General features: G+C 41.3%; 1 protein-coding gene across 1 annotated transcript; it reads left to right on the top strand.

The window, feature by feature from the left end:
* Positions 1–175: 175 nt before the first annotated feature.
* Positions 176–11,346, top strand: anxa13l (annexin A13, like). Its single transcript, XM_021590037.3, has 11 exons — positions 176–718; positions 1,573–1,648; positions 2,006–2,100; positions 2,601–2,771; positions 3,474–3,507; positions 5,794–5,873; positions 6,329–6,397; positions 6,716–6,817; positions 7,235–7,310; positions 8,859–8,971; positions 9,841–11,346. The coding sequence occupies exons 1-11, from the start codon at positions 704–706 to the stop codon at positions 9,958–9,960; spliced, it is 951 nt and encodes a 316-aa protein (XP_021445712.2). The 5' UTR covers positions 176–703; the 3' UTR covers positions 9,961–11,346.
* The last annotated feature ends 2,914 nt before the right edge of the window (positions 11,347–14,260 follow it).

The raw sequence follows: 14,260 nt of genomic DNA, 5'->3' as shown, positions 1-14,260 counted from the left end.
TTGACAAGTTTAAGGACCATACATTGAAATGGGTTTAGAATATTAATTTTAAGAAATGTAATGGATGTCAGAAGGATTCAGGAAGGGAACGAGAATTGGGTCAGATGAAGCCTAAATCCTTGGAGGAACCTAAGAGATTTTAGACAGAAGGGGTCATGCAAAATTTGATCACGCTAGTGACATGCATTACAGAACACAGAGGGGGAACGTTCGTTTGACCAGGTTTAACCTGTAGCCTGTAGGGTGGCAGTGGTGATTAAGGAGAGTGAGGACAGGTGCGGAGGCTGATTAGCAATGTGTTGCAGCTGTGCTAGTTGAGTTAGTAGGGAACAGCGTTCAAGTCTTGTCCTATCGCCTGAATTTTTGTTCATTCTTAACACCATTAGTTGATTTCAATTCAATATAAAAGTAGGAGCCCATACTTCTTATGTTATACAGTTCAAATCAATGGTTTTAATTCACTAAATCATAGTACACAAACCGAAATGATTCAAATTAAGTAGCTAGATAGGATGATCACTAAACGCTTTCAGCAGTGTCGTAATTAGCCTGCCAACTTGATAAAGGCTGGTGACGTCAGCTATGCTGGCAGGGCTGGTCCTTCGTGTGCAGAATCGACTTCTTAAAGGGTGACTAGCGAGGAGGACGTTGACTGACCCGACACTACATCATCTTCGCTGGATTGAAAACAAGAGTCTGCAACATGGGCAACGTCCAAGTGAGTGTCACGTTTTGGACAATTTTATTTTTAAGTGCGTTATCAGCTTTTGTTGACTTTCTATGCCTAGTAGCCTATTTGATGCTACTGTACAGTGTAGCCGGAAAGTAAACGAAAATAAACGCTCATTTTAAATGCGTCTTGGTACCACTCGACTGAATCAATCTACATGTCAAAAATATAGTTATTTATATTCTGTTAGAATGTAAGAACAATTCAGCTAAATGGCCCATCACACTGCTATTGTTTATCAAATCATTTTAAAGCTTTTAAAATGTCCGTTTTTAGAAAATGTATGTAAATGGTTAGCTTTCATATATGATTTGTGTATGCGTGGAGCATAATTTATCCATTAAATAGCTTGCTGTTTATCATAGCCTGTTATAAACGTAGGCTATGCAGAAGGACCATTCATACGTCAACCCGACTGTATATCAAATGCGTGTTAGGAGCGTGGCAGCTTGAGTAGGCTGCTTCTCTCTGGAATTTCTCAGAAATGCCCCCCACTCAATGATCAATACCGTTGCATTGTCTTTGGGGAGGCTGAGCGATGAAGAGGGAGGGAGGCTGGCGCCTAAGTAGCTTTGTAGCAATATGCAATTGCCCCATGACTCAGCGCACAGAGACTGCACCCTTTTGCTAGACTAGGAACGGAGGGGAATCTAGTCTACTGTACTCAACCATGAAGGAATAGTCTTTCTCGCATGATCTATACCGAAAAGACTCATTTTTAGGATGAATTTTGTGGCATAGACCTATGGTTATTTGAGACAGATATGATATCATGGGAGAGCATATTTTTGTATGTTATATTAGTGTCATTGGATGTCCTGATTCTGAATGTTTTCCCATAGCCAACTATTACCCCCTATGATGATTTCGATGTTGTGGCTGATATCAAGGCCATTCGCAAATCCTGCAAAGGTTTGGGTAAGTGTATTCCATTCAAGCATTAATTTAGGCCGAAGGCTATAGGATTTCTCCCTAAGGAATTGATTAGTCCATGTCAGTGGCCAGAGCGACGTATAGGTCTGGATCAGTTCCTGATTAGAAGGGGCAGAATGTGACATCATCCATCTGATTTAGAAATAAAGTGACCTGATCACTATGTATCCACCAATATGAGTCAATTATGCAGCGATGTAGCGATCAACGGATTATACAATGATAATAGGACAATATAAATTGTATTTATTGACACTCCATCAATGGATAGTTTTGAGCATTCACGGATCAACTGTTTGTAACTTTATTGTTTTTAAGTGTCTTTCTGATTCCTCTCCACAGGGACGGATGAGGAGGCCATCATTGAGATTCTGGCCAATCGTTCATCAGCACAGCGCTTGGAAATCAAGCACGCATACTTCGAGAAGTATGACGATGTGAGTCGTTTCTCATTCGTAGACTCGGGAGGTCAACGCATTAAGACCATTTTTATGTGAAATGCAGAGTCCAACTGTTTGTTTCATTTGAGTTGTAGGGGAGAAATACTTTTTGGATCACAAGATGGATGTCCTGAATGACGAGTTAGCACGGGGAATGAGTGATGGAAATAATAACATGTGTATAAAAAAAAAACATTGCTAATGCCATTGTACAGAATTTCCCCTCTCCTCGATTTCTATATTCTGCTTTGCTTGCCTCCTTGAAATAGGATTTTTTTATATAGGAATCGAGGTCAGAACTTGTTTAAATGAGAGTGGAATTTCACTGTCCTTTTTATAAATGTATACTTTAGACATGAGGATACAGGGATTGAACCCTTGATCTTTGGTGGGGAGGCAGACATGTGACAGCAGCAGGTGTGTTACCACTATACCACAGGGTTTTCATGAGGAAAGACTTTTGAGAACCATCTGTTCTATTTATTGTCCATACTAAGGAGTTGGAGGAGGTGTTGAAGAAGGAGCTGACTGGTAGTTTTGAGATGGCCATTGTGGCTATGCTAGATCCGCCCCACATCTACTCTGCCAAGGAGCTGAGGAAGGCCATGAAAGGGGCGGGCACCGACGAGGCCGTTCTGGTGGAGATCCTGTGCACCAGCACCAATCAGGTATGTTGTTACTGGACCATTAAGCCAATTGGATGTCCTTTATTTTATTTCACCTTTATTTAACCAGGTAGCCTAGTTGGGAACAAGTTCTTATTTGCAACTGCGACCTGGCTAAGATAAAGCATAGCAGTTCGACACACACAACACAGAATACACATGGAATAAACAAACATACAATCAATAATACAGTATACACTGCATGTGAAAATGAGGTAGGATAAGAGGTAAGGCAATAAATAGGCCATGGTGGCAAAGTAATTACAATATAGCAATTAACCACTGGAATGGTAGGATGTGCAGAAGATGAATTATTCTTGACTAAAGGCTTATCGGGTATGGGTTTATTGGCCCAACTAGCATTGATTTGGACTGTCAAATCTGCACTCTGCAGGAATGTACTCGCACGATAATGACAAACAATGCTGTTCAGCAGATCCATTTTACCTGTCACAATACTGTTCAACAGATCGGTAGCCTAGTGGTTAGAGCGTTGGACTAGTAACCGGAAGGTTGCAAGTTCAAACACCCAAGCTGCCCCTGAACAGGCAGTTAACCCGCTGTTCCTAGGCCGTCATTGAAAATAAAATAAAAATTCTCAACTGACTTAAATAAAAAAGGTAAAATATGATTATTATTTAGTGAATGAAAACAGAAATGCTAAAGCAGAATGACTCTTGTTATTCCCTGACTCTCTCCCAACAGGAGATCCTGACTTGCCAGGAGGCGTATGCCCAGGGTAAGTATTTTTAGCCAGGACTTCATAATATATTTTATGGTCCAGAATATGGTCAGTCAACCCACACGCAACCAGTGCTCTTGTATTTGTTATGTGAGTCACAAGGATGAATCACAGTGGAATCAGTCACGTTTTCCTCTCTCGTTCGCTGGTGGAGATTTAGACATGACATCATAAATTAATTTTAGAGTAATGTTGGAGCTTTTGGGAAATCTCCGAACTGTCGTTGAAACGTGACACTGTTTACCCCCTTAAAAAAATATGCTGACCCAATGTCTGTCAAGGGAATTATTGATACATTCCATGCTGTTGTGATATTGAATTCATTCTTCTCAAATTGCTGTCCTTTCATAGTATTGTGTTTTGACATCCCATTATTTGGTTTTGTGAACTTTTGTCTTTTGTTGCTACTTTGTTTTCCTAACACATCTGAAATTGTGTTTTTCTTTATTTTTACTTTTTCTACATTGTAGAGTAATAGTGAAGACGTAAACTATGGAATCATGTAGTAACCAAAAAAGTGTTAAACAAATCCTAATATATTTTAATATAAGTAGCCACCCTTTGCCTTAATGACAGTTTTGCACACTATTGGCATTATCTCGACGCGCTTCACCTGGCATGATTTTCCAACAGTCTTGAAGTTCCCACATATGCTGAGCACTTGTTGGCTGCTTTTCCTTCACTCTGCTGTCCTCTCATCCCCAACCATCTCAATTGGGTTGATGTCTGACTGTGGAGGCCAGGTCATCTGATGCAGCACTCATCACTCTCCTTGGTCAAATAGCCCTTACACAGCCTGGAGGTGTATTGGGTCATTGACCTTTTACAAATGATAGTCCCACTAAGCACACACCAGATGGGCTGGCATATTGCTGTGGTTGCCATGCTGGTTAAGTGTGCCTTGAATTCTAAATAAATCAGACCGTGTCACCAGCAAAGCACCATCACACCACCTCCATGCTTCACGGTGGGAACCACACATGCAGAGATCATCCTTTCACCTACTCTGCGTCTCAACGAGATGGTGGGAAAATCTCAAATTTGGACTCATCAGACCAAAGGACAGCTTTCTACCGGTCTAATGTCAATTGCGTGTGTTTCTTGGCCCAAGCAATTATCTTCTTATTGGTGTCCTTTAGTAGTGGTTTCTTTGCAGCAATTTGACCACGAAGGCCTGATTCTCACAGTCCTCTGAACAGTTGACGTGTCTGTTACTTCAACTCTGAAGGATTTTATTGGCCTGCGATTTCTGAGGCTGGTAACTCTAATGAACTTATCCTCTGCAGCAGTGGTAACAGTCTTCCTGTCCTGTGGCGGCCCTCATGAGAGCCAGTTTCTTTTTTTTTCTTTAATTTTTTTTTATTTCACCTTTATTTAACCAGGTAGGGTAGTTGAACAAGTTCTCATTTGCAACTGCGACCTGGCCAAGATAAGGCATAGCAGTGTGAACAGACAACACAGAGTTACACATGGAGTAAACAATTAACAAGTCAATAACACAGTAGAAAAAAGGGGAGTCTATATATACATTGTGTGCAAAAGGCATGAGAAGGTAGGCAAATAATTACAATTATGCAGATTAACACTGGAGTGATAAATGATCAGATGGTTATGTACAGGTAGAGATATTGTTGTGCAAAAGAGCAGAAAAATAAATAAATAAAAACAGTATGGGGATGAGGTAGGTGAAAATGGGTGGGCTATTTACCAATAGACTATGTACAGCTGCAGCTGTACATTCTTAGCGGATTATGGTTTTTGCGGCTGCACTTGAAGAAAGTTTTAAATTCAGTATTGGCTGACCTTCATGTCTTAAAGTAATGATGGACTGTTGTTTCTATTTGCTTATTCTAGCTGTTCTTGACATAATATGGACTTAGCCCTATTTCTTAAAAGACCATCTTCTGCATGCTATCCCTACTTTGTCACAACACAACGGATTGGCTCAAGTGCATTAAGAAGGAAAGAAATTCTACAAATTAACTTTTAAACAAGGCATACCTGTTAATTGAAAAGCATTCCAGGTGACTACCTCATGAAGCTGGTTGAGAGAATGCCAAGTTAAGGCAAAGGTTGGTTACTTTGAAGAATCTCAAATAAAAAATTAACACTTTGTTGATTACTACATGATTCCCTATGTGTTACTTCATAGTTTTGATATCTTCACTATTCTACAATGTAAATATGTAAAAAGACCCTTGAATGAGTAGGTGTCCAAACTTTTGACTGGTAATGTACATCTGGAATGACCTCTACAGTGAGACCCATTTGTTTACCCTCCAGTGAACGAACGTGACCTTGTGGCTGACATTGAGGATGACACCAGTGGAGATGTCAAGAACCTCCTGATAGCTCTTCTGCAGGTAGACAGGGTGATATTCTATGCTTAAAGTACATGTGTCAAATATACACATTTTGCACCAATTGATCACGTGACAAGGCGACACGACATCAACTGGAGGTGTTCCCCATTGGGAGGCCAGTCTGTGGGCCTTGTGCCCGCTCTTTCCCCACCCCCTTCCCACTTCCCCTGCACTAAAAGGTACATGACTCATATCCTGTCACAATGACCATGTAAATTAATTTGGATAAGAATGACTGCTAGGTATGAGAGTTAAAAGAAGTAAATGGGAAACAGGAAAATATATTTTGGTTTGGGAAAACAAAGCGGCATTACATCATACCTTCGCTTGATAGGTTGATTCTTCCCAGACCTGCTCTTTCACTCTTACTCGGTCTGTCGCCATCCTTTCTTTGTCCCCCTCGCTCTCCCTTTGCATCTCTTTACCCCCACACCCTCTTCTCTATACCCTGATAGGCTAACCGAGATGAAGGCTTCGAGGTGGACGAGGGACTGGCCGAGCAGGATGCGACCGCTATGTTTGAGGTGAGCTCTCACCATGTACGGTACCAGGCTCTTGTTTTATGTCTATCAACCCCTCATGATGCTCTAGGAATCAGTATGAAGGTAAGATTTCAACAAATAGCGCTTGTGGAACGTGAGTAACTAATTTCTTTCGCGTAAATCTGCCGTTGACATCAATGCGTAATTTATGCAAAAATCCAAGTTGTGTGTATGGATCTCGAGCCAGAATTCCTTTTTTTTTATAAGCACTGACTTTGACTGTGTATCCCTGTGCTTTCTGCTGGTGTGTGTATTCTGGCCTTGATGAAGTGTCTTCTGGTCTTTGTTTGTGGATGTCAGGCAGGAGAGGGTCGTTTTGGAACGGACGAGTCCACCTTCAGTTACATTTTGACACACAGGAACTACCTGCAGCTTCAGGCCACCTTCAAGATCTATGAGCAGGTATGTACAGTACACCTGCTATTTACAGTATGTACAGCACACCTGCCACTGGGGGGGTCATTAACTCTGTCAACGCTCTGAATTGACAATAATAGTCAACAGTAAGAAAATAACCGTTATTACTAGGTTGGTCCAGTGGCGAAAGCCGCTGCCTCCATCCCACATACTGCTGCAGATCTGTCCCACTGCTCTTTCCTCCATATGTCCTATCCAATAAACAAGAGATGCGTGAGGAGTGGGACTGTCCCACTTCTTTTTAAAAATAAGAAGGAAGTAAAACCATTTGCCACTTAAATGGAAGCATTTCTAAGTACGTGGGGAAATTACCTGGCAGTAGTCGGTTATGTTTTGTACTCAGTATGGACAAATGGATCACCGTCTTGATTCTGTGTTCACTGTCCTGTTTGTTCTCTTCAGCTCTCTGGGACAGAGATCCTGGATGCCATTGACAACGAAGCCACTGGGACCTTAAAGGAGTGTTACATCACCCTGGGTATGTTATTTCTAAAGGCCATGTTTTACATGGTTGCTAACTACCTGTAAGTTAGATACACTGAACAAAAATATAAACACAAATCAAAGTTTATTTGTCACGTGGGCTGAATACAACAAGTGTAGACCTTACAGTGAAATGCTTACTTGCAGGCCAATAGTGCAAAACCAATAGTGCAAAAAAGGTATTAGGTGAACAATAGGTATGTAAAGAAATAAAGACAGGCTATATAAAGTAACGAGGCTACATACAGACACCGGTTAGTCAGGCGAAGTAGTATGTACATATGGTTAAAGTGACTATGCATATATGATAAACGGAGAGTAGCAGTAGCGTAAAAGAGGGGTCGGTGGGTGGAGGGACACAATGCAGATAGCCCGGTCTGCCACTGTGCGGGAGCACTGGTTGGTCGGCCCAATTGAGGTAGTATGTACATGAATGTATGCATATATGATAAACAGAGAGTAGCAGCAGTGTGAAAGTTGGGGTGGGGGGGCACACAATGCAAATAGTCCGGATAGCCATTTGATTACCTGTTCAGGAGTCTTATGGGGTAAAAACTGTTGAGAAGCCTTGTAAAGGGTTGGTTTTGTGCGCTGAAATAAAAGATCCCAGAAATGGTCCATAACACACATATTTCTCTCCATTTGTTTACATCCCTGTTAGTGAGCATTTCTCCTTTGCCAAGAGAATCCATCCCTCGAACCTCGTTTAGAGATTTTGGCAGTACGTCCAACCGGCCTCACAACTGCAGACCATGTGTAGGGGCGGCAGGTAGCCTAGTGGTTTAAAAGCGTTGGGTCAGTAATGGAAAGGTTGCTGGTTTCAGTCTCTGACCTGACTAGGTGAAAAATCTGTCGACGTGCCCTTATTGTTCATGTAAGTCGCTCTGGATAAGGGCGTCTGCTAAAACGACAGAAATGTGTAACCACTCCAGCCCAGGACCTCCACATCCGGCTTCACCTGAGACCAGCCACCTGGACAGCTGATGAAACTGAGTAGAATATCTGTCGATAATAAAGCCCTTTTGTGGGGAAAACTCATTCTGATTGGCTGGGCCTTGCTCCCCTGTGGGTGGGCCTATACCCACACACTGTGCCTCTTCCAGTCATGTGAAATCTATAGATTAGGGCCTAATACATTTATTTAAATTGACTGATTTTTTTCTTATGAACTAACTCAGTGACATTGTTTCATGTTATGTTTTTATATTTTTGTTCAATATAGCTGACTGAGGGTGAAACCATTCACTGCCCTTAGTTGTAAATGTGACATAAAGCAAACTACTTCAAGTGTCTGAAGGAGTAATCATGGCTTCCTCATGCGACTATAGCATAGTGGGTAGACTCCAAAATTAGGAAACTTTCATTCATCAAATGTAAACAGAACTGTGGCATTTCCTGTTTTAATTTTTTTTTACTTGAGTTGCAATGACATTGAACCCAATGCTGGAGTTGGACTTAAGTGCCCCTCCAACTCAGTGCTCTGTGAGGCACACAGGGAAGTATTCATCTGTGTGTGTCTGCATGCACATCTCTTTCTCTACAGTGCGTTGTGCCAAAAACCCTCAGCTCTATTTTGCCCGTCGCCTGAACGCCGCAATGAAAGGGGCGGGCACTGACGAAGACACGCTCATCCGCATCATCGTTGGTCGCTCAGAGGTATGACATCAAGGCATGAGACACAGAATATTACTCTTTAAGGGGTTTAGTACCACCAATGTGTTTCTAAAGCTTTTGTCCTGTTAGACAATGCCCCCCCCCTCGTTTTCCTAACAGTATTGTGTAGGGCGTATGATGGCGGGTGGTGCCACAATTGTTGCTTGAGCATATGATGCGACCTTGCTCAGGAATCACTCTGTTGCTAAAGCAACAATTATTTTGTTTACCATAATAAGGAAACTGTCACCGTTTTATAATTATTTATTGCGCAACGGGAGTGATTCTGTGGACCATGTGTTTTGTCAAATAATTTGAAACGTATTTAACTTTATTAGCTCTCTCCATGGGTTGCAAGTTTCTTCACAATATTGTTTTCAATGTTTTAGGACTGATGCCCAACTGAAAGATGTAGTCTAAAGTGCATTACTGTGGCTTGGAAACACGATTACATTTTCAAAGGGGGAAATCTTTATCATTGTGATGTCGCCAGATTGGCTTTAGATGCAGTATAACTTTAGCTAGTTAAGATTGAGGGGACTGCACTGAATTTTAGCTAGCTAACGTTAGCAATAGTTTCTATTTTACAAACTTTGCTAGCTAATGGCCAGCTCTCTCTAAAGTAAATTTACATTTACATTTCATTATTTCTTGAGCAATATCATTGAATTTGCCGGCCGCTGTCGTGTAATTTTGATAAGTCTTTCGTTCAGAATGACTGGGCACCAGTATGGGTCGTATGTTCATAACAATGTGCGGACAGGTGCTACCCACGAATACTACTACTACTTGCCCTCTAAATAAGAACATATCGATGTCATACGAGGATAATTATAGAACCAGAAGATCATGTAAATGTTTGTTTCCAACAGTTTGACCTGGAGACCATTAAGGAGATGTACCTGGAGAAGTATGATGTTCCTCTGAAAGAAGCTCTGAGCTCTGAGTGTGGAGGAGACTTCAAACGTCTCCTACTGGAGATCCTGCACTAAGACCCCTGTTTGTTTCTCTTTCTGTTCCTCTTATTCTTTATCCTTCTTTGACAGTTACACTCCTAAAACACCCGTCTTCTTATACTTCTACCTCTCTCAACCTCTTCTCTCATCCTCTTCCTTCTCTCCGGCTCTGACTGCAGCATGGACCAAAAACCAACCACACCGTCATGTGTTACTAACACAGACCAAAAGATGTCACTAACTTCTACATTGAGTTATGAACAGAAGACTGCCAAGTATCCTGGGCCGTATACTGGATAATGACTTAAAAGTCATAGACCTGAATTATAAATACTGTTCTTAAAACTGAATAACATATTGATATACTATGTTGATTATCACACATTCCACAGTTAGGCTCTTCTTACATACAGTAATGTAACCAACTATTTGTCATTCTTTTTTTTCCCTCTTTTCTTTATTCAAAGCTGTGGGAAGTAGGGGTGCTGAAGGTGCTGCAACACCCCTTGGGGAAAAAAAACAAGTCAATTTGCTTTTTTTTTAAAAAACAAAATTAGTGAACTTTGTCCTTTACTGCTCCTGTATCAGTTGAGGAAAAATACTCCTCAGCATCCCCCTGTTCTTATTCCTTTCTTGTTTGTGGCTGATAGTTGATGTTGGCTGTATCATTAGTTCATACCACGTTTACTGTGTCTACCACATAGATGCCTTGACGAAGCCTTAAAAGATGCCATTTCTTTTCTTTCTGCTGCACCACTCAAGCTCCAAGGAATCTCATTGGAAGCTTTCCGGTACATACATGGCTCCATTTTGAATCGAGAAGAGATTAAACATATCTGGCTTAGAATTTCTATCCATCATTAGGATTTTTAACCTGTAGGAAAGAAGTTGACTGTTTATAGATACCTTTTTAGATCAAAGCCTTCTCTCTTTTGAAATATTTACACTTTGCTTGACAATTCCTTTTTTCTTTCTAATAAAACTCAATGGAAAACAGCAGTAGTAACCAATTGAAGTAGTTGATATAAATAAGTGGATGTTAATGCTTTTAAAGAGCAATGGGGGCTCTAAAAATAATATATTAAGGAGGGAATGCACCATAGCATTGATTGTAGTATTTCATCATTTAAAGGAAATGTGCAAATTAATCGTAAGGCTTCAAGTACAATCATGAGCATGTAGTATTAAAGGCAACTGCTGAATGGTAATATTACATGGCCTCCTAAAATGGTATATCAAAAATACCTCTAACTATCTTGTAGTGAGAGTGGGCTTCTGTTGTGTCAGCTATACAGGTGTCAGAACGGTATTGATGGCAACCAGGTCAATGTCAATGACTTGCATTTTGGATGAATGTTATCCTGAACATGGCCAAAGATTTGTGGTTACTGTAAAATATAAATAAAGCATAGCTATATTAAACATGTTGCTGTGTTCATTTTTTTTTTTTTTTTTTTGTCAACCTCTGATAAAAGTGAAATTGCATTTAATGAGATGGGTATGTGTTCAGTACTACTGATTTTATTTTTGGGGGGTCACATAATGGACTAATCAATTACTTTAAACTGTAAAACTTGTTTGTTTCCTGCGGGCCTTGCCAAAAGTTGTGTGAATGAGGAGTGTTAATTTGCAGAGCAGTTATTGCCTTGGTATCTATGCCCAATTTTAACCTCTAGATGGCACTATAGATCTACTGTTACCCAATAACCAAACTGCAGGTCCAAACCAAACTGCAGGCCAACTATACTATTAGGGGTGAAAGCAAGGTACTGTGTTACATTTGACACACTGTCCCCCCCCCCCCCCCCCCCATATAGTAAGTCCTTATCTGAAAGATATGCTTTCTTTGACTGTCTCTGACCTGGGACCCCAGGAAGAGTAATAGATACTGAAAGCCATAGGTGGCTGTACTGGAAAGGAAAGCATCATGTTTAGTGTAGTACATTTAAATATGGTTTTAATGTTGAGTACATTGTTGGATACTCTCAATGTCTTAAACATTGAACACTTAGGTACATTTTAGTAATTTAGCAGATGCCCTTTTCCAGAGTGACTTAGTGCTTTCATCTTAAGATGGCTAAGTGAGAACCACATGTCACAGTTCTAAGAATGTTTTCCTCAAATTTAATTTAATTGGGGGGGGGGGGGGGGAATAAGGCTCGGATGTCTTAACGTACTTGTTGAAGAGGTAGGATTTCGGAAGGTACACTTCGTAATTGATTTTTCCACTTCCTTTGTACGCCTACAGGACAACACAAATACATTTTTTTCTATGGCCATTCAGGAAAATAAAATGGGTAAGCCTTTTTATCTTGAGGAATATACAGCGTTAACAGGGAAACTGAGGAAAAAGCTTGCCTGAGATGCCTCACAAACAAGCCCCAACTCCTTCCAGATGGCGCAGCATCACCTAGAGGGCTACTGTATCCTTCCACAGGAGGTAGGATACTCTTTCTCTCCTGTCTCTACTTTTCGCTCTGTCTACCCCTCCTATTTTTCTCAGTTTCTCTCTGTCTTTCTTTCTCCCTCTCCCTCTCTCTCACCCTCTGGGACTGTTTGTCAGTGGGACACTGTTAATGTGACCCGATGGGTGATTGTGTCAATCACAAAAGAGTTCTCAAAAGCAGACATTCTCCTACTTGCAGTTGGTCTTCTGTCTGTGAAACATGTGGATACCACACTTTCTCCCTGGCCCGTCTGCTGTGAAGGCCACGTGTGGTACTCCCCAAGGACCGAATCCTAATTAGAGATATGAGCATAACGTCAATGTTTGCATTGAAGCATGAATTGATGTCAATGGACAACCCACCTACTGTTAAAGGGATAGTTTTCTTTTAAGTGAAGTCTCCCACCTTAGGCGGGTGGTGTCATCCCTCCATGCAGGCAAGTGTTGTTTTTTTTGGTCCAGCATCTCCTGGGCTAGTAGTGGAAGTTTTGTTCTCAAAAGCATTAAAGCATGTCCCTCAAAGGAACTGACATTGTATATCTGTATTAAACTGTACTTGCTATTATGTGTAAAAGTTGACAATATTTAAATTGTGAAGCATTTCCTGATTGCCTTCTCACTCTGCCCGCATGCCAACAAAAAACATTGTGTGATAGTCTCACAAGTTCCACACACAGTCTGAAAACATGGTGTGGCTGTGTATATTATTGTAATGGTCTGAAGGACATTTTTGTGGTTTTGAGAACACAGCTAGCTGTGCTAACCATTTCCACTAGCATTGCATGCAGCAGCCGTGCTAACTGGGACATGCTGGACCTAGCTAAATAATGATCTAGTGCACTTAACGTTCTGTGTGTTTCAACACCATCTTAGGTAAGTGTAATTTAACAGTAAACCAGAGACTGAAGAGGAAGCGAGACACTCCACGACTTAATTTTTTTCTGGCTACATTAGTCGATGAATTTAGCAGACCAAACCCAGCTGCTATTGCATTGGTGTCTATAGGAGAACCAAAGCAGACTGGAACTGACCATCCCCCCCCCCCCCCAATGGGAAATGGCCTGAGTGAACCATCTTCATTTATTCACTGTCTTTTTTTAGAACTTCAAATAAGCAAAGTGGCATTTTGACATTGCCGCGAGTAGCACCGCACATCTTACAGATGAGCAAAACGATGCACTATAATTCACTCATAGTATCAGCACACGTGCACTTTCAATAACTACGTGATAGCTGCGGGACCAGAAATAGTGAAGTTTAGCCTTGCATTTCAATGCTCTTAGTTGTTGTTAATTGACCCAAATATTGCTGTTAACTTTGTGCATCGCTGACTCTACCTTGAAAGTAACTGTGCAGTGAAAATGTTACTTTTTAAAAGTAAATATTATGGTAACACATACCCAAATAATGTTGAGTCATCCTATACTTATACTTTGTGGCCAAAGCATCAACCTCAAACTTGGATCTCAAACAGACTGTTAAATTTTTAATTTTTTTTTTAAAGTCATATTTCCTCAGAGAGGATGAGCTGGTCTACTAGCGTTCTTATTTTTTATGACACACCTTTCTGTTGGGGTACGCCCACACCCTTTCTGTTGGGGGTACGCCCACACCCTTTCTGTTGGGGTACGCCCACACCCTTTCTGTTGGGGGTACGCCCACACCCTTTCTGTTGTTGGGGGTACGCCCACACCCTTTCTGTTGGGGTACGCCCACACCCTTTCTGTTGGGGTACGCCCACACCCTTTCTGTTGTTGGGGGTACGCCCACACCCTTTCTGTTGGGGTACGCCCACACCCTTTCTGTTGTTGGGGGTACGCCCACACCCTTTCTGTTGGGGTACGCCCACACCCTTTCTGTTGGGGTACGCCCACACCCTTTCTGTTGTTG

This window comes from Oncorhynchus mykiss, chromosome 28 (assembly GCF_057628025.1).
Source record: "Oncorhynchus mykiss isolate SJ-2025 chromosome 28, ASM5762802v1, whole genome shotgun sequence".
Lineage (NCBI taxonomy): Eukaryota > Metazoa > Chordata > Actinopteri > Salmoniformes > Salmonidae > Oncorhynchus > Oncorhynchus mykiss.
This window is presented reverse-complemented; position numbering and strand designations above follow the sequence as displayed.